General features: G+C 34.7%; 2 protein-coding genes across 2 annotated transcripts; both read left to right on the top strand.

The window, feature by feature from the left end:
• The first annotated feature begins 4,431 nt into the window (after positions 1-4,431).
• On the top strand, positions 4,432-5,547 carry LOC142981906 (uncharacterized). The gene has a single exon (XM_076128046.1). The coding sequence runs from the start codon at positions 4,432-4,434 to the stop codon at positions 5,545-5,547; it is 1,116 nt and encodes a 371-aa protein (XP_075984161.1).
• A 2,146-nt stretch (positions 5,548-7,693) lies between these two features.
• Jhbp12 (Juvenile hormone binding protein 12) lies at positions 7,694-21,663 on the top strand. Its single transcript, XM_076127904.1, has 6 exons — positions 7,694-7,854; positions 19,066-19,158; positions 19,358-19,505; positions 19,868-20,001; positions 20,337-20,502; positions 20,975-21,663. Exons 1-6 carry the CDS (start codon positions 7,791-7,793, stop codon positions 21,111-21,113), a joined length of 744 nt encoding a protein of 247 aa, XP_075984019.1. The 5' UTR covers positions 7,694-7,790; the 3' UTR covers positions 21,114-21,663.
• The last annotated feature ends 378 nt before the right edge of the window (positions 21,664-22,041 follow it).

The raw sequence follows: 22,041 nt of genomic DNA, 5'->3' as shown, positions 1-22,041 counted from the left end.
TTCGAAATAAAAGAACGTTCGGACTTTTACCATTGAGAGTTGGTAAATCTTAGGTTTTACTGGAAAATCTTAAGATATACCACAGTTCGGGCTTTTACAGTAACATATCGACCATTTTCAGTATTCTGTCTAGGATTACAGATTGATAGATAGATGGTTAACTTATACAAAATGATGTGTCATTAACTGATTGCGCTAGAAGGGGTCTATCCTACCAGTTCCATAGAGTAGTTCCGCGACGGGACAACTGACACTATTTTGGAATGATCTTTCGTCTATCCCATTCGCCCCATGATTTTGTCACTATCCCCACCACGGGACAGGTGGGATATAAAAGTACCAGTGGAAAGATGGGACTATCACCGGACATCTCAACAGGACTCTTAATGAGATAGACCCGGTAGAAGTATATCCATGAATAGATTATACTGAGTAATCGAAGTAACGAGAGACTAATAGATTATGCTTGCTTCTGGAGAATGAACAGTGGATAGATGGGGTACTGAAAACGAGTGTTACCGAATACAACTAACCGTATTATTGATATTTTGTAATGGAATTTATGTAGTTACTCACAAAAAAAGGTTCCTAACATCCTTCCTACATGGATTAAAAAAACTTTATCATTTAATTTTAAAACAAAATCTATTTAAATGTAATATTTAGATAACATAAATGTTATTTATGCTTTATCTAGATTATAATTTGTTGGCACTTGTTTAACATTAACATGTAAATCCTGCAGTTACCAGTTAGAATTATACAGTTGCTTTCTTCATGAGAATCGTACCTTATTATTGTTAACTTTATTGTATTCCATAACAGTCCTTGTTATTTTATATACTTCGATGTGCAAGTAAACCCACATTCTTATAATATATAAAATAAACAAATTCCTTCCTTCTATTTGTTTCAAAGAATGGATGTTTTTATTATGGACGCCTTTTCTTCCGTATTATAAAACGTGGGTAATTAATTATGTAATAATATTTATATTGAAAAGTATTACCTTCTGTATTTCATACACCCTGTATGAAATACACCCGGATTTGGCAACTTTCAATGTTAGTATCATGTGATACAGGGCCTATTGCCATATCACCATCATCAGCCTAGCATTTCTTCTAACTATGTTGGACTCGGCTTTCAGTTTCACCGGATGCAGCTGAATATCAGTATTTTACATAGAGTGACAGCCTATCGGACATCCAGAACCCAGTTACCTGGGTATTGCCTGGGTATTGAAATTATACCAATTAAACAAAAAAAAAAAGATTTGGCCAAGAGCTTATGAATAATAAAAGCCTGACAGCTTATTGCCTAATCTGGAAATCGAACCGGAGATCTCGCAATGATGAACACTACCCACCGCCCCATAGAGGCAGAAATAAGAACTAAACCAGCCAACAAAAAGCTTACCTCATCCGGGAAACGAACCCAGTAATTTAAAGCTGCTCCTGTTAAAACATCTTCTCATTAAGAGAGTAATTAAGATGTCTTTAAGATATTGCTTCATGTCTATTATTGCAATCAGAGCATGGGATAGTGCTTAGAACATCGTTAGTATTCAAATTGTGTTGTAAGCCATGGGATTTCAGTCCTCCCCGTAGGCTATGGTGTAATAATAGGTACTTGTGTGTAGCCTAAAGTTCTATGTACTAAGCTCATAGAAAAAAGGAGTAAATTTTATCTTCAAGATATGTTTGTATCACTGCCTGTGTAAAAAATGTAAAAATAGTAACGAAGTATTTTTATTGGGGAATCAAAATCGTATGTTGAAATATTTTCCCTTTTTTGTAACATTTTTCGTTCTGCTCCGCTCCTAATGGTCGTAGCGTAATGTTAAATAGCCTTCTTCAATAAGAAGGCTATCCCACAGCACAAAAAGTTCCTGAGATTAGCGCGTTCAACCAAATTTAATTTCATTATTTAGTATTTATTAATGGTTTGAATTATTAAGGAAACGTTTATCGGTATACTTTAAGTTTGTTCTTTCAGGAAAAACAATCACGAATTATTATGAAGGATATATTTGTAAGCTGCTTGACAAATTCTCTCTGTAAATCTGTCAATAGCATTGTTGCAGTAACGAATTGTTTTAGAGGTCGACAGACAGTGGGTGCGTGTAATCTGTAATCAAGCATAACTTAAAGAACACCTATGACAAGGTAATGAGATGATTACACGTTTGTTTTTTACAAATTGTATCGGCAAAAGTTACTTAATCTTTCACGCATATACGTTTTGTAACGAAAGTTTGGGAGAAAGGAAGTGTCTAATATATAATTTTATGGATTGGTATAGTAATTTTTAAATTGATTTAAATACCTTTTTAAATGGTCAAGAGAACGTTATATTGTACATCAAGATCTTAAAATATTTTTTATAGGAGCACAAGTCAATAAGCTTTCGGCCGGTGTAGTAGCATTTTAAAAGAAGATCCGAGCCTATCATATCCGTAATTCAATTGATTTAAAGCTTGAAATAATTATGAACCTATATTTCCCCTTTTTTTCCAATAGCCGCAAAAGTAAATTAAATACGGTCATCTGATTTCAAACTAAGCAGAGCTTGTAGTATCGTCGCAAGTTTAAGTCTAATAAAAATTAAACAATAACTTTTTTTAGGCAAAGGAGAATAGACAAAATGTATAAAGTACATTTAAACAATATCGTAGTTATTCAGTGTTATAAATGGCTGATATTACGAGTGAGAGGTCAAAAGAAACTTTTAACTGTACCCTCCAAGTTTTGACAAAGAAAATACGATTGTAACCCCCAGTAGGGTGGCCACGAGTTGAAAATAAAATCTTTACTTAGGTTATTAATAAATAACTCAACTTTATATAGCTTGCACAACAGTATTAATTTAGTGAGAAAGAGAGGTAAAATACAATATATATATTTACAACTAGCTGACCCGCGCAACTTCGCTTGCGTAACATAAGAGAGAATGGGTCAAAATTTTCCCCGTTGTTGTATCATTTATTGCTGCTACTCTGCTTCTATTAGTCGTAGCGTGATGATATATAGCCTATAGCCTTCCTCGACAAATGGACTATCTAAAACTGAAAGAATTATTCAAATCGGGCCAGTAGTTCCTGAGATTAGCGCGTTCAAACAAACAAACAAACAAACTCTTCAGCTTTATAATATTAAGTATAGATGTAGCAACCGGTGAAGCGTAAGTTGGTGATAGAACTTCAAGGCATGAAAAATGTTGTCTGAAAATATCTATCAATAGCATTTCTATTAAATACACTCAAAGCTTATGTGTGTGAAAGTCATTTATTTTACTGCCTTCCTGGTTATTCAAATGTCATAGAAAGGTACATGACCTTGTAGTCGAACCTGTATCTGTCTCAGATAAATAATATAATTAACTCTTGATATAATGAAAATGAATATTAAATTCACATTCAAATACACACAATCTTCCGATTCTACATTGCAGAGCAGAGCTTAACCTACTACAACTGCATGCATAAATTTACATAGATCCATTTTCATTCAAACTCTTAACAGATGGCGTTCATCACAAATATTTGTCCTGAGTGGGATTCGAATCCACCACAAGCGGCAGGGTAGGTATTGTAGCGAAGCGACCACGTTAACCGCTGCGCCAAACGTGCGGTCATATTTAAAGTAGGAAAATATTAGAAAAAGAAGACGACATTATAGAATAAACTCTAATGTGGTAATTGGATTATGCTCGCTGTTTTCTTGCCACTCTTTACTATCCGTCTGCTGGGTGTCCTCAAGAAAGATAAGAATAATAATAATGTTACAAAAATGGATCGCCTAGCATGGTCCCCCTACTCTAAGCGGTTGTCCAATAACAAAGTAGTTGTCAAACAATCTTCGCAGTCCAAACACTTTAACTTAGACCGTAGACACGAGTAACCACTCGAAAACATTTACTTTTTAACCCCTAATATTATAAAGTTACGAACGAATTACTTTTTGGTTGTAGTGTATTGTGTTGTTTACTAGAAAATGTTGTTTCTGCGTTCACATTATTAGTTATCATTTACACACTAATTATTACGTCTCTTTTATTATTAATATTATTTAAATAATGCGAACAATATAGTACCAAAATGTATATTATGAGAAAAAAATGTGACACATAACGCCATCTACATTACATTTATTCAGCTTTAAAATTCACCTAATACGGCTACTCACCGCTAGATGACGTTACAAGAGCGCACGCATATACCGCTTTGTTTTCTCTCTTACGAAATACTAATTACTCTAATTGCGTACTACAATTTGCATTTCCGACGTCAAACAAATTACGTATTTACTAAACGCAGCTAGATTTTAACCATAGCCTTACGCAACATAGAATTATCTATGGCCACTTTAAAAATAAAACATCATTGCTATAGCAACGGCTTGTACACATTGTAAGTACATTTTCGGCAAAATGTCGAACAATAAAAGCAGTACAAGTACATTTTATTCAAGAAGTACCAAAACATCTTCGAATAAAACAAATAAGTCTAAAAAACCACTACCAAAGAAAGTTATTCCTTCAAAGAAATTGGCATCAAACTGTTCTGAGAATAAGAGCTGTCCTACAAGCACTATTAGCAGCAAAAAGTACCCGGAAAGACCCAAAAAGACTACCAAATCCGATGCAAATGTCACTAAAAAGTACCAAGCAGTAAACTCTGGGGACTACTGCAAAAAGTGTGGCGATGTGAAAGAAAATGATGAAAAAGAAGACATCAACAAAATAGTAAGTGCTATGAACGTGAAAAGTGTCCGCCACGACAACATTGTCAAGAAAAAATCATCAAAACCAATACAACAGTACTTTAAAAACGAAAACTTTAATGTATCTGCTGAATCTCTAAATTTAAATGCACAAGATATACTGAAAAACTCTCTTGACACTATCAAAGAGGTCTCCGAACGACACAACGTTTCCGAAGAGTCTATATTCATGATTTATTCCGATTCTGATGAAGACATAACCTATTTAGACCCAGATGACGACGAAAACATAGAAAAACTAAAAGAATTCAGAAATAAAAACTATTTCGAATGCCATTCAGCAAAATCTAGAATCAAAACTCGAGCGAACGTGACCAGTTTGAGCGACCACAAATGCGTCTACCGATTCTATTTGAACGATCGACTATTTCCCGTTCCATTGAACACTGACTGCAACAACAAAGTGCGCTGTGTAGAATGTCACCTACCAATGGACATTAAACAGGATAATTCAGGCGATAAAATTAATGGGACTATACAAGCTAAAGTGAAACTTGGTAAGACTACTCAAGATATGGTTTTATTATTGCCTATAAAGGAATCTTTGATTATTAAAGAGAGGCGTAAGGAAGAGAGAGAGGTTAATAATGAATATGTTTACTTTGGAGTGGTTAAACTAAGTTGTGATGGTAATTCGTTGTTTAATAAGACTTTGCCCCATGATTCTTTAGCCCTGAGGTATCAGAAAGGGTATAAAGAGTTCCAGTATGATGATCGGTATAGGTATAAACATGTAGACGATGATGATGTTATTGTGATTTGAATTGACAATAAAGTAATTACGAAAGAATTTGGTTTGATTTTAAATTGATTTTGGGAGAAATAATAAATAATAGACTGTTATTGTTTCTTGCCAAAGCGGTTAAGGGAAGTTTTAGATACTCCATACATTAAATTTAAAATCATTTCTATGTTTGTAATGCCATAAAAAAGCTGAAAAAAGTCAAAATATAACTTTCCTTGAAAAAATAATTTTAGTTTACACGGCTGTTAAACAATAATAATAAATACGGTTGTATTCCAAAATTTTAGCTTCTTTGAATGTCCTACTGCTAACGATCCCACTCTTGTTCTTTACAAATGATTTGGAGCTTTTCTAGATTGCGTCCAGGTGATCCCACAATCTCCTTTAAGTCTTTCGCGTAACTTACCTTCACCCTAGGCAAAAATAATATTATTATTTGACTGCCTCCGTGGCGCAGTGGTTTAGGTCGCCACGCCGCTAACATTGCGTCGGGAAGTCGTAGGTTCGATTCCCACAAGTGGCATTTTATGATTTGTGCGGTGCACAAATAATTGTTTCGGGTCTGGTTATACTTTGTGTCCGTTGTCTGTATGATTGTAAAAGTCCCCGCAACACAAGATAAATTCTTAGTGCGGGAGTTGTCTTTTTTAAATAAATAAATTATCTGACCTTTATATAAATATAATATTTTATGTATACGTTTTTTGTATTTTGGTTTGCAAATAGCAAGTGACAATGACAATGACCTAGCCTCACTCTTTGTGCATTGTTCGCTTTAAATACTAGCGTATAAATGGTAGGGTACCATCTTTAGCACTACGTTTGTTAAAGAGGCTTTGTTTGTAACCCGTCAAGGAATCAAGGACGTTTAAATTTATATTTAACTTGCAGCAGTTGCACACAGTATTGAAAATATATAATATGGTCGTGTATACGACCGCCCAGACTAAAAGTACTAATGTTTTTATTGACTTTATTATTTACTAGCTTTTGCCCGCGACTTCATCCACATGGTTTGCAACTTAGGACAGAAATTTCATACAAACTTTCATCCCCTTTTTTATCCCCTTGGCGGTAGAATTGACCGAAATCCTTTCTTAGCGGATACTTACGTTATAACATCTACGTGCATGCCAAATTTCAGCCCCATCCGTCCAGTGGTTTGGGCTGCGCGTTAATAGATCACTATTTCCCGGTTTCTGAGGTACATTTAGCGGTAGTTTATCTATTCAATAGCGTTAAACTCATTTAAAAAAACCCTTTTGAATAGATAAACTACCGTTAAATGTACTCAGAAACCGGGGGTAAGTCAGTTAGTCAGTCACCTTTGCGTTATACATATTTAGATAGATAACCTAGAGCCATTTAAGTATCGTCAGATCTCGCAAATATGTCGTCACTTATATTTTCCTAACTTAACTGCAATGTGTGTAATCAAATTTTAATGTCATGTTAAGTTTTACGTCACTGTATTTACCTAATCCTTAATTTATATTCATAGCTTCCTAACTTGAATACTTTCTTAAAATAGCTTTAAAAATGCAATATTGATGTGCGATCAAAGCCAATTATCATTATTTTTTTATTCAAGAAATAAAATTAAAACAGAATAGGGGTAATTTTCACAAGTAATAAATAAGTGTCAGATAACCAATCTGCTAGATAAAGTGTCAGTAAATGTATGAAAAATACCATAAACTTCGATATGATACTTATCCGGAGGTGATGATAAGATATAAAATTAAAAAAAAATAATTATGTCAACTATGACCGTAAATGCGTAAATAGAATGCATTGTATCTCTACATTCTCTACCTACTGTCTTACTGAACATTTTAATGCCTAAGTTAATCCTTTCCCAATACAAAGCACGTGCTCAAAAACTATTAAAGAATCCATTAATATTTCAGATGACAATAACAATTGCCTACATTACTGCATCACCATGATTGCAAGCTTCAAATAATGACGATTTAAAACGTCCTCGACACATATTCCGTCTGCAACAGATTAAAACGGAACGATAAAACTTCGAATATCCAATTTCATTCTTTTATTTCATCCTCTATGGAAAATTACGTCAATTATACAGCAAAATTGAGAAGCAATCATTCGTTTCACAACCCTTCCCGCAGTTTTGGATAAAAATGGCGGCGGTCGCGCGCGCGCCTCAGTTGTGTACACTGCGCATGCGCGAGAACTGTCACTTTCGTTCTGAATCGCGAATGTGTTGAAGTGAAATTAAAATTTAAACATTTAAGATGTATAATTATTTAATTATTTTTGTTTGTTTTATGAGTTTCGTGGCAGCTGATAATAGTTTACGTAAGTATTTTATTTCTTCTTTTATTTTTATTGTTTCCGTGTTACTGAGTAGTACGACAACTTAGTAGAGAGTCTTGGCATGCATGATTTACCTAGATTTTACGAAACTAGCTTTCCGCCCGCGGCTTCAGTGACGTGGAATTTCCAAAAATCCTATCTTATTGCTCCTCTACACTTCCTAAAGAATTTTTATATTAAATTTCAAATTTCTTCGTTCAGTAGTTTCGGCTGTGCGTTGACCATCACTCAGTCACTCACACATTCACGGAAGAGTTTATATAGGTATATTGAAAATTCTTTATAATTCCAAAATAAAATAACTGTATCATACAGGCCACCTGCATAGGTCTGCGGGCCACTGATGTACTAAATTCTTAATTTTGTACACTCAATCCTTGCATAGAAGGCTCTATACAACCTTGTTGAACTATGTCATATGCATTTCCCGGTTTATTTCACAGACAGTTAAGTTTGTAAGCTCTAAGCTAAAGATAGGTATCTTGTTTGCGTAACATGTTGTCCGTTTTGTTCGTTATGTTGTAAAGACTTGAAATATTCCATTCATGAATCTGCGATATTTTTACATTAGGAGCGAAATTCGCTATTTTTTTTATTGATCAATAGATAATCTTAAATGTCCTAACCCATATTTTTGAGGTCAAGCACATGCATATTTTTAGTATACTATAATTATATTATTATTTTATTAATAGTATGGTGCATCCGACTGCTGATCATAAGGTTTTCGGTTCGATTCCCTGGTCGGGTACCTACATTGTTAATGATATTTTCTAATTTATATAAAAATATATATCCATGGTAGCCAATAGCATTAAGCTCGCTCCCTATTACACGGGACTAACATTGACTGCCTCCGTGGCGCAGTGGTTTAGGTCACCACGCCAACACTACTGCGTCGGGAGGTCGTGGGTTCGATTCCCACACGGAGCAATTATTTGTGCGATCCACAAATAATTGTTTCGGGTCTGGTTGTGCTTTGTGTCCGTTGTTTGTATGTTTGTAAAAGTCCCCGCGACACAAGAGCAATTCTTAGTGCGGGAGTTGTCTTTCAAAAGGATCAACATTGTTAATGTATTACCGGGGGTGTAGTTCATACACTTTAACCTACACCTCCGGGAATAATAGGCGTGATATTTTATATGGTATGGTAACCATGGCGTAGGGTCTGCATAGTGTTGATTAAGGCCTTGAGAAAGCGTTCAAAGATATTTCATTTCATCTCGATTTAAAGATTCATAGACCTTAATTGGAAAGTGAATCCCAAATGACCATTCTTACTATTCATTTAATGTCTAGACCACAGTTATTTAACACTACTCGATATAATGATCACGATTATATTTTTTTCATTTGTTACGAAACATTACTCTTAACTCGTGAACTGAATTAATATGGTCATTGATTAGAGTGACCTGGAAGATACTTCCTTAGACATAACAGCACCCCAGAATGGGATTATGCAAAGACTAGCCTCTGCTTGCGACTTCAATCGCGTAGATAGTTTTATCGGAGTAACAAGTATCTAAAATATGAATCATGGCATTAAACTATCTGTGAATTTACTTTCTTTAAAATCCATAAAGTGATATTTATTTGCCCAAAAGGATATTAAACATACTCACAAACTTTTGTATTTAAAATGCAAATAGAGTACGATTTAATAAAATACACCTATTTTTGTATTGTCTTGGTTAGAGGACAATGTTAAAGTTTTTAACGACATATTAGTATTTACTTAGAGTTCAAATGGTTTTTATTTTCGTTTGCATCTTATTCTGCCGAAATCACGGTAGCCGGTGAAACTGTAATGGTTATTCTGTGGTAATGGCAACTGTTAGTTTATTTAATGTGAAATATGATTCAAAACAGTCTGACTAGTATACTATACTAACACCAGTAAGAAATCAAAGAACATCATCCTTCCATTGCTGTCTTTGTAATGTCTTTTACTATTTATCGCTTTTCAAGAAGGCTAACAGCTTGGTATAAATAATCATCTTCAACGCATGACACCGGTCCACCTCCACAGAACTCTTCCTGGTTTTACATCAATTCAAGGATGGAAATAACTTACAAAATTAACGATGTAGCCTCTCTTTACCTGACACCATTCCAGCCTGAATATAAGTGAAGAATAAAATACATCATCATAATTAATTACATTGGCCAAACGCATACCAGAAGCCTGTCACTAAATACGATCCTTGCAAATAATTTTTGCATTTAATTTTGAGTTGTTTTTTTACTTACTTATTCTATCTATGCTTAAGAACATAGTTGATAGTAACAGTGTTTAAGTTATGAACAGGTGCCAGATGACTTATCTACTAAATAAAGTGACAGAAAATATGTATAAACAACTGTTGAAATTCCATCTTATAAGTTATCTGTTAGGTACTTATTAAATAAATAATATATGTGTTTGGATTAACGTTTGCACTCAATGACGGAATTTGATGAAACTTGGCAGTGTTGTAGCTTATGTACCAGAATTACACCTACAATTCAGAAGTACTAGCTTTTGCCTGTGGTTTTTGCCGTAAGATGTATGACTATAATCCACGCGGACAGAGTCGCGGACAAGAGCTAGTAAAAAATAGATGTGCCATCTATATAAAAAAAGCGATCACCGCCGTCGATCAACTTCGTAACCCCTGCACAACAGACGGCGCCAACCTAAAAAATCAACTTCCGAATTCAGCTTCAAATCACATAATAAATTAATGATGTGCATTATCTAACAGTCGCGTGTAAGCCGGAGTAAGCCGTAGTAAGCCGTAATGCTCGGTAATATAACGTAAGAGCCGTATTAAATTGTTTACACTTACATTTGAGATCATGTAATGAATATATTTCCGTGTTCGCTTTCACTGGCCCCTTGCTGTTTTGTGGTAAATTTGCAGCTTGTTTTGCTACTTTCTGATAATTATTGGGTTGTTTAATGTAGATAAAGTAAACAATTATGTCTGACTAGCTGACCCGCGCAACTTCGCTTGCGTCATAAGAGAATCTTAAATTTCCCCGTTTTTGTAAAATTTTTCATTGGTACTCTGCTCCTATTGGTCGTAGCGTGATGATATATAGCCTATAGCCTTCCTCGATAAATGGGCTATCTAACACTGAAACAATTATTCAAATCGGACCAGTAGTTCCCGAGATTAGCGCGTTCAAACAAACAAACAAACATACAAACAAACTCTTCAGCTTTATAATATTAGTATAGATAAAGTTCTTTTTTATCGAAAAACTAAAACTGAAGGTAATGAGTTAAATCATTCCAGTGTTATTGTGGCTTTAAACTCAGGTTCACAATTTATAATATTTTTATTGTAAAGTGCTTTTTTTTTAATGTCACTTAATTTATTACGGTCACTTATTTAGTAACATTATTTTGCTCAAAGACTTTAGGGTGTAGTATTCCATTACAGTAACCTAAAATTTCGATCATCAGAAAGTGCAGATACCTTGATAAGTTCATGCATAAACAAATCATTTTTTGGCGCAGTGGCTAACAGAGGCCTGTTATTATGTATAATGTCTCTCTATTTAATTAAGCGATATACAATCCCACAAGAGTCATATTCTTGATTTGCAAAAACAGGAACGAAGATGCAATAATATCAATCAAACTGAGATAAATAATGCATGCTCACGTTATTCTTCATTTAGAATTTATAAGATGTTTATTCATATTAATTCTATTAATATGAATAAACATCCGTGTCACAAACATACAAACAGTCTATATTTCTCAGTATTACATAATTTATTACCAAACCGGTTGTGAATAAATATTGAAACATAATTTATGACTGCTATCCTTCGTTAAGGTTAAGTATTGCAAATATGGAATACACGAGAAATTGCCCGAAGGTACTGTAAGTACATTGTGTGATATCCGGGGTCTTCTTATTATAATGATTCACAAGAAGCTTTGTCATTGTCAAATAGAGTTTTTATCGAACCAGAGAAATTTCTTTACAAACATGCCAAACGTGAAAAGGAGAAGAGTTTGTCTTTTGTTGACGATGCTTCAGTTGGTTGTTGGTGTTTGTGTTTACTATTTGTCAAATACTGCTTGGCCTGGCTTAGTTATAAAAAGAAATCGTACATCATGAGAAATATGAAAAAAATTATAACTAATTGACCACAAAATTTCACCATAATAGTCAAGCCGTAACACCAGACGTTTCTTTTTTTGATAATCGTTTTCAAATTGCTCCATATTCATACTCGAATATCTCGGACTATGTGGATTAATATGTTTATATGTGAATTGTTTTTACGAATATTTTCAATCATATGAATAAATAAACCTTTAAAATATTGTCAAACATGTCATCGTGTAGCTCAATAGACTAACTGGGCCTACCTTCAAGCGTGATTTTATAAATAAAATGTAAAAAATATATATTGTAGGATTTTGTATTGTTAATCATTTCTGACGATGACCATTGGTCATCTCGGCATGCTAAAAGTCGACCCAAATTAAATTCTCTTCAAGAGAAGAACAATACACAGATATGAGCCTTCGTGTGAGGTCACAGTCATTAACTAAATGCTTAAAACCATCACATTGGTCCAAGGCGTCATCCCGGGCCCTAAGTGTCTCTACGTGTGCTATTATACCACCAATAACCGTAGGGTCAGTATCGCATGCGCAAGGTCGGCGTGCGCGTGCGCATGTCAATGAGACGACGCAACTATTTACATGCGTCCGCTGTACGACCTTGACCCGTAGTGTTTGTTAGCGAATCTGTTTTACTTGATTTTCGAAGATTAGATTTGTCTAGATATTTCTAGATTTTTTGTTTATTTTTATTTGTATTTTGTAATAGGGTAGGTAGTTAACTGGGTCAACAGAAAAATTATAGGTAATTTCTGTTCACTAAAGTTGAAATTAAATAACGTTATAATCCGAGTCACTGATGTTCTAAAGATAGAATTTTGTAAACGTCCGAAAGCCACAAACATTGCGTACAAGTCTCACTTCTAAGTTGTCGGGCTATAATCAGGCACTAGTATCTACTTTTTGTTTGGTCGATTCAAAGTATTACCTTACCTGCGAGGACATTGCGAACATAAAATTAACTTGTCTTTCTTCAAAATGTGTATTTAGGTACGTTAATCATCTGCAAGACATGATATTTTATTATCCAGATTTTATCTAGAACTATTTACCTGCTTTTTGCCATATATTATTTACGTATACATAAAGGAACACAACACAATACTATTTATTATTACGAAGAAAAATTTCACATTTTATCAATTCAATTCGTATCAACAGAACACGATTAACAAATCATCTCAACCTTTGATCACCACTTCTCATATAGTTTATTGACTCAAAGAAAGATGCAATACATATCTATACGCAACATCTATATTTGTCTGTCTGTCTTGCACAAAGCTGAGTGCGAAACTACGAAGGTCGCCCGGCGTCGTTTCACAAGAGTAAAGATATGATGTGAAATAAACTTAAATATAATTGAGAAAGCAGGAAGGACGTTGTGAAAGTGATCGTGTCAGGGACTTTGAGATTCAGTTTAAGTGTTGATTAAAGTTTGAGCTTGGGTATGCGTTGAGATAAGACTTAAAAAATTGAGATGAGTTTTAAGAGATGTTGTTAAAAGACATATGTATAGCGGTAGATGGGATTGGTGTGCAGAGACTTCAGGTGCGATTTCTAACTCATTAAATGGGATTTTCTTTCAAGAAATGAATCAATACAAGTATTTCTAAGTTGAGATTGAGGAATTTTTATGCTCCGTTTATTGATGCATACTGTTATTTTTATGAATGGTGAAGGAAAGTATAACCACCAAACTGATACATTTAAAAAAACCTTTAAAACAAATGAACGTAAATATATAAACCAATCTAAAATAAATTATATTATAACAAACATTTGCATATAAAAAGTTCAATGACCTTTACGTATTCTGTACTTCAAAACCAAATCAAATAAAAAAAATATACCTAAAATCTTGTGCAAATTTTAACATTAACAAATATTTATTTACGAACTCTTAAACCTTTTACCAAACTCCCATTATTTTTAACACTTTTCGTAATAACAAGTGCACATTAAACATTGTTGACCGTGACCTTTCTTAGCGCCATCTATTTACGTAACCGTGTAAACTTTGATTACCGTTGTGTAACGAGACAACAGTGCGGATCGATCTTTGAAGTTAAGTTACGCTTGCCGAGGTTGTTCTGTGGACGTGGAATTATGGGTCCCGGCTGTCACTTTCAGAGACCTTTGGGATGGGTGACCATCTAATACATATCAAGTTCCTCCTTGAAATTGTGGGTCCCGGCTGTCATTTTCAGAGACCTTGAACAGTCGTTAACAGCAATTAGTTCGTAGAAGTTTAAAAGTCTGACAACTAGACTAACCGAAGGGTATCATGTTATAACCTGGATAGCGGAGGTACTGGTATCCAGGTACATGCGTCGAGACCAATATATGTAGTTTAGAAGAAAGGCTGGGCTGATGATGAACGAGAAGTCACTTTACTTGGTTGTTTAAACAATCTCGGGTTGTTTAAATTTTATGATCTTGTTAGATATAAAACTTCTTGCGCAAACTAAACGTTTACTTAGAATTATCTAGATGTTACTTAGAAAGTTCCAGCGTGTAACGTTTATTACGTTGTGTAACAGTAAAAGGGTAAGTTGACTGAGACCTACTCGTAAAGTAAGGTTACTTTCATCTAAGAGATAAAACCAAATTAATTGGGTAAATAAATTTTGTAAAATTAAGGAAACCTTAGGTATTCATTTAATTAATGAGTAATTCAATAAATGTAATTATGTCACTTGCGGAGTAGAGGATAATATGGTCGCTACAAGCTTCCACTACGCATAGAAATCATGATTTCGGATTTCACTCGGAGCAATTATTTATGGAATCTGCAAATGGTTCAGGATTAGTAGTAGTTAGTAGTTCATATGTGCAGATTTTTTAGTGTAGTTAAGGCCCGTTACAGGTGTTTAAGTGGGTGTTCATAAAAAAGGTCTTTTTTCAGTTTACAATATAATGTCTCTTGGAACTATTGCACGTGCAAATATGAACCCCTTATAAAAAAACTGTCCTATATTTGATCCCGGGTTTTCAACTATCTTCATACAAAATTTCAATAAAATTGGGCTACCAGTTTCGGATACAATAATAGTTTTTTTTTATTGGTTATTAAGGGTTTTCTTATTACCGATAAATAAAGTTATAGTGAGACGTCCTTGATCTTTCTGTTCGCAATATATTTGTAATGAATATTGATCTCAACTGTTACACCAATGTTACGTGCGAGTTACGTTACACCAGAGATAGTAGGGCTGGCACGAGATTCATTAAATTATTATAAATTCTCATCAACTTTTATACTTTTCACGGTTCATATATTTAAATTAATGCGACAATGTATATTGGTAGGCTCTCTTTGATTTCAGTGGTTATGTATACGAACACAAGTCACAAGTATCCTGGTTCGATTCTCGCGTTGCCCAAAGTGCTAATATGTTTTTAATGATAATTACTAATGTTTCGGTAATGTGCCCGCTATATGGCAATATGCCTGCCCCCTCTTACATGGGACAAATATTAATTATTGCGAAACGTGGGTGTTTTTTATACACGCGTATAACAGGCGTGAATTTATCATTATAGAAATAGGAACGATCATACAACACCAAACCCAGCTTTTATTTTGTTAATTATTTTTACATGTCTTTGTAAAATATCTGTAAAACTTAAGCCCTAAGTTTGTCACCCCTAGTCTAGTCTAGGCTTTACGTATACTGATGTAAGTATTGATATGCCAGACACGACGCAGCGAGGAAAACCTGGTGACTTAACTAGTTACGACATCGCTACTTTTAACTTTGTGTTTATAACTGTTCTTAGTTAACTTGTAAATAACTAACATAGAGTTTTAACTAAAGTTAAATTACTAATACAATAGAAACAAAAATTAACTAGGAATATGTTTATGGTGCTACAGAAAGTTAATGAGAAGAATTCAGGTAACAAAAGTTAAATATATTATGATTATGTCTCATTTTTTTTTACAAGTTTTTGAATTCGTCTTAGTATTTTTTATCTACCACAGTACCACCGTTTTGAAATTGCTGTTACTCTTGAGAAAAACCGGTAAGAAACTCACGTCTTGCTCGTTTTAATTAATTTCTCAATATTATACGATTCGCAAAAAAGATTTTGGGACACCATAACTACTAATATAAAGCAAATATGACTTGTTATCGATATCAATGCATGTAATATTAAAATTCACTTAACCCGCGACAAGATTGATGTAAGCCGGTCGAAACGTCGGGAAATAAAAAAAGAAAAGGACCCCAAATCACCGCCTATAAGATCTGTTGCGCCTTGTAGTATTTATTATGCGACAAGCTGTGATTGTTTACCGTTTAGTAGACCGTTAAACATAAATCAATATGCATAATATTATCTAACTAAAGGCTTGTGCGACGGAGAAATAATGTTCCGTATTTGTGCAAATAGGAACCACAGAGCGAGATATCAAAGGTTTTACAAAAACATGTCTATTCTATCAGTTGCAGTTGGTTGCTCACCTTTTTGTAAACCCTATTTTTAAGCGAAAATCGTGTCGTTCTTTTTTGTGTAAGGTTTTAAACTACTTTTATATTAGTATGCCGCAAAAGAGTAAAAATGTAAAAGAATGTGTGGTTCCATTCTGAGTAAATACTCATTGTAAAAATAATGATCGAACAAGACACTTACAGTCATCAAATTGATAAATCTGGAACTGTTAATATGCAAATAACACATGATTGAACATGATTGTTAGGAAAACTACTTTATGGCTATTGCTAAATTTAAATGCTTAAAAACGCTATAATAATCTTAATATAGAACCGGCTAGATATCTAGAAAAACAACCGTTTATAACTACTTTAAAGTTATCTAACGAAATACTGGAAAATTCCTAACAGGATGCTAGTTTTGACAGACAAATATAATAACCATAAAACTGACTATTATATTTTTAAACTTTGTCCAAATAGTCGTTAGTCGTTACTGACCAAGTTTGTTTAGAGTATAATAGCAAGAGTCGTTTAAAAAAAACAAATGTTTGAGTCTCGTATCCTCAAGTAATTTTTCGTAGAATTTAGGCTAATAACCTTTTTGCAAATATTAGCTACGAATGAGAATTGACGCGCAGACAGCGTGTACAAACTGGTAGCGTCGCCGGCGTGGTGACTTTCCGCCATGAATGTAGTCTTATTTCTTAAACAATTTTAACTTTTTTATGTGTCTATCTGGTCCGTATTTAATTTAAAACGTATCTTACTGTAGAAAACTCAATCAAAACCTCTCATAATTTTATTATAGTGTACTTAATTGTTAAGAAGTGAGAATTTTGCTCACAGCCAGTGGAAGTAGTTAGGTATACAAAATTCAAAATTAAGTGGCTTATGCATCTGACGGTGATCTCTTTGATACAGTTATTTTATTTTGGAAATACATAGTATTGTTAATAAAAATGTACATAAATCGTACATACCAAGGCTCTTTATTAAATAGTCGAAGCAAAATTAATTTCAAAAATTGCAAATTTCGCTATTGCATTAAACGGAAACTGTTCACGGACATGATTATTTACAAACAAAGCCTCCAAAACTTCCGTTAGTTAATTATTATATATTTAGCTACTAATTTACATAAAGAACTATTTATATATAGTATATAATACTTGGCCAACGCCGGTATAATTCCGTCTGAGGTGTTTGGCAACTGCCCGGCCTTGTAACGAATAGCTAGCGTGTAGATGACAATATACGGTGTAATGCAAAAGTATCAGTTGGGAAACACATGTTTAAGTTAAGCAATGTGTGGGAAGGATTGGATTTGGATGGATAGCCGTTTTATAAAGAGAGATTTTACTTTTGAATCTTGAATGGTGATGGATACGTAAGAGACGATATGACTTTACAATGTCTGAGTGGGAATCGAACTGACCATCGGGCGATCGACTTTGGTCTCTATCGGGCGGTCAGTAGTGGATACGACTACAGCACTGAGGTCTGGGGTTCGAATGCCGAGGCGGGCCAATAAGTGGTATCTGTGTTTTTCTGTTAAGATTTTTTTAGTAATGGTCTTATGGAAGTTGAGGTTGAAGACCTCCGTTCCTCGGAGAGTACGTGAGACTTCGATCTTGCCCCTCTGGCCTCTAACTAATCTTGGCGGTTATCCGTCCAACCAGGCTACGAGAATGGGAACAGGGAGTGTACATTTGTATTGTGCACACACTCGGACACTTTAAACGAAGTCCTGTACCGTTGCAATGACACCAGCCACTGTAGCCAAATGTCGGCTAGACGGACATGATTATAATTTGTTAATGATACATGTACCTAACAGTTTAATTGTTCAATACTCGGGTACTACTGTATATCTTTTACGTATGCGAATTGTCGGATGACACGAATAACGTGCCTACCACGTAATTTGTGTCGTCCGTTGTTGATGCAGATGATGACGCAACTATGTGCAGTCTATGTAGTATGTAGTTTATGTACTATAATTCTGCAATCATGATATCGTACTGCACATTAGATTATTATAAACATATTAATCGAAAATTATCTCGATAAACAATATCTTATTTTGTAGCTGCGCGTGCAAAAATCGCTAGATGTCAAAGTTAGTTTTTCATCTTTGTTATTACGATACGATCCGTACTGTACAACAGATATGTGTTTTATTCACTGCTTAGTTGTTGCAGAAGTATGAAAGTCTGACATTACAGCGTTAGCAAGGGCTTTCGTGAACTATATCGACTATCAAGTACTGCGATTCTCTACCACTGTCGACTACTGACAACCGGCTAGCTATAAAAAAAAATGACAATTGGTTCAGCTCCTGTAGCGGGCGTCGTAAAACCTATTTTGGCAGTACATTCTAATAAATATCTAACTCTCTTTACTCGATGGCTCCAATTGTACGGAATCGTGCTACTGGTAACTATATAGGTCGTGGAGGTCCGATAGACAGTCGCTCCATGTAAAATACTGGTATCCAGCTGCATCCGGTAAGACTGGAAGCTTTCATAGTACGAAAAAGGCTAGGCTGATGACTACGATATAATATTCACGATAATTTCCGAACATTTTGATAATAGAATAATTGTATTGTTACAGCGGAAGATTTCACAAAATGCAGACAAAAGGATACGAAGCTAAACGAGTGTCTAAAAGCGGCTGTTCCTGATGCGTTAAGAAGGATGAAAAAAGGTAACATTGCTTTTAACCCAATACCTATTATATTTTATTTCACAATACATAGGTTTTTATTGCTGGGAAACTTCACTCGGGGAGGTTTTACCATCGAAAATCGATCGTTCAAGAAAAACAAAACTATTCATTTGAAATTTATTCAAGAATTAAGTGGCAAATGTTGCTCCTCTAAGTGCTTACTGTCCCAATGTTCCAGGTATCCCATCCCTGTCCGTGCCTCAGATGGAGCCGCTGCACGTGTCAGGCATCAACATCGAGTCAGGCGCTGGCCCGGTGGTTATCACACAAAACTATAGGAACATCGCTCTACATGGACTCACTGACTCTGTGCTTACTTCGTACAAGTAAGTATCAACATAATTATAATTATTTTAACGAAAAGTTTGTTTGAACTAATTGTCGGCCTAAGTTATGGAATTTAAATTTAAATTTCATGGTTTCCATCTTTTAGTAAAATTCATTATTATTACGTTTGAATGCGTAATTAACTTTTTGCCTGACAGGTTGTTTACCCTATCATACACAACCACTCAATGCATCTTGGTCGAATTTAACTCACAGATAATTACCAAATTCATACATACGATTTCTACGGAAAATCTTTTCAATCGAATCTGGTTATTCGAATATTTTAGTCAGTGTGGGAATCAAACCCACGGTACTTGACACCCTCTAACGTTTCTAACCGTACTTATACATTTTCCAGAGCGGATCTAAAGAACTACAGACTAAGAACAGACTCCATCACTCCTAAAATGGAATTCATAGCCGATTACGTGATGAAAGGAAGGATCTTAGTGTTGCCCATCCAGGGCAAAGGTCTCGCAAACATCACTATGGGTGAGTACAACGCCATCTAGTAGACAGTAGCGGTATTAATGATGAGTTAGAGAACTGTTTTTGTTTTTTAGCGGTCAGTCGTTTTTATCTCGCAATTCGCAAAACAATAACTAACAATTTACGTAATAAATATCATCTTTTGGCCGTACAATAAGGTATAATACTGTTTATTCATAGCCTTCTGTTATCGCGGCTCCCTACAATCTAAGAATAAGATCATTTTTGTAGAGATGGGCGATGGGGTAAGGATTTCTGTTAACAGTGATTAACTCACACACTTGACCGCAGACTAGTCGCGACGTTCATTAAGGTATCTTTATTTTTATATTTTCCAGTGAACTTAGTAGTAAAACACGACCTAATAGGCGAGCCAGTGCAACGTGACGGAGAGACATACATGCACATCCGCGACTACCGCGTCAAGTTTATACCTCAGAGGGTGTTGCTGCACTTCTCTAACCTCTTCAACGGAGACAAGAGACTTGGGGACCAGATGAACCTGTGAGTATATGATTAAATTTGTTTTAAAAAGTGGTCTCTTTCGACTTTTGTTGGAATCTTTGATGATAGTACAACTAGCGACATCTAGTGTGGAATAGCGTAACTTAATATTATCATGCTGTTGATAGCGCTATTGCTGTGTAGTGTATTCACTTACATTTCATTAATGTTATTTCTTTTATTCATGACTGTAATAATGTTTAATAAGAAAAAAATACACTAATAATATGTACCTTATTGCACAGAGACACAGAGGTATTATTAGTGGTTTCTTTTGCGAACTGAAAGCGTTTTTGTTATACCGCAACCGTGTATTTATCTAGCAATAAATGCAACCCTTTACATTATGTGCAACTGGGGTCATTATGTACAAAGCAGTATTTGTACTTCGTACATAATAATATTGAACTTATATTATCTACCACAGAGTAAGGATTGTATAAATAAAATAACCTTATTTTCTCTTTTCCAGTTTCCTAAACGAGAACTCCGACCTAGTGTTCAATGAGCTAAAGGAATCGTACGAGAAGTCTTTAAGCACGGTGTTTCAGGACGTCACCAACAAAATATTTGACAGTGTGCCGATGAACAAGATATTCTTAGAAGACTAAGTTAAAGCTAGCTGTCAGACTTTCGCGTTGCGTGATTATAATCTAATATTGCACGGGGAGTTATTGAAATTTAATCTTTTTAATACTAGCTGGTGACTGTGGCTTTACTCAAAAGCAAAAGGGAAGTAACTTTACGCATTAAGCAGCTCTCATACTATCTGATCACAAAAGTTGTGATAAGTAGTTGAAGTTTTCATGTAAAGGAAATACAATCAGACACGCGTTGAGGTTTATATGTTTAGTATGAATTCGTCTTGGTCAGATTGACAGTTCAGCGCAGCGGTACTGTTCTTGGACAATAATTATTATTATAGTCCATACCCAATTAAATTTGGACGAAACTTCAAGCAAACTAAGGTGCAATACCAAGTGCTTGGTCACATTAAGCCCGTGTAATATTGAATAATAAGTTAGGTTTCTAGATCGGTTTAGTAAAAGTAATTAAAATCTTTATAAAAAACCTAGTTAAGATATCTTCATGTGGTATTTATTGACCTGCTTTAATTAGACTGTATAGAAATAAAATAAGTTAATCATTTTTACTACAAAATTGAAGTTTTATTTATTACTATATTTGTACTTTTGAATTTACATTTACTTTGTTGCCGTGACATCTTAATTTATTAATTACAAATTTACAACCTAACTATTGAACTATTCAAAATTATATTTAGAATAACGCCATCTATCGACTAATAGTAAAACTACGTGCTAGTATTTGGACTGGTATCTAGCCGGCGCCATCTAGTGTGTTAGGCGGGTTCATTAAAGTAAGAGCGGTATGGTGCGTGTGGTGCATCGCCAGTGGCGTGGATGTATTTAGATGTGGGTCTGTTTGCGCGTGTGATGTTCAATTCGACGTCACTTGACTCCTCTACTTCTCGTTCATGCTGGATCTGTTGCGCGTTCTTGATGCAAGACGCTTTGC

Source organism: Anticarsia gemmatalis, chromosome 20 (genome assembly GCF_050436995.1).
Source record: "Anticarsia gemmatalis isolate Benzon Research Colony breed Stoneville strain chromosome 20, ilAntGemm2 primary, whole genome shotgun sequence".
Taxonomy (NCBI): domain Eukaryota; kingdom Metazoa; phylum Arthropoda; class Insecta; order Lepidoptera; family Erebidae; genus Anticarsia; species Anticarsia gemmatalis.
This window is presented reverse-complemented; position numbering and strand designations above follow the sequence as displayed.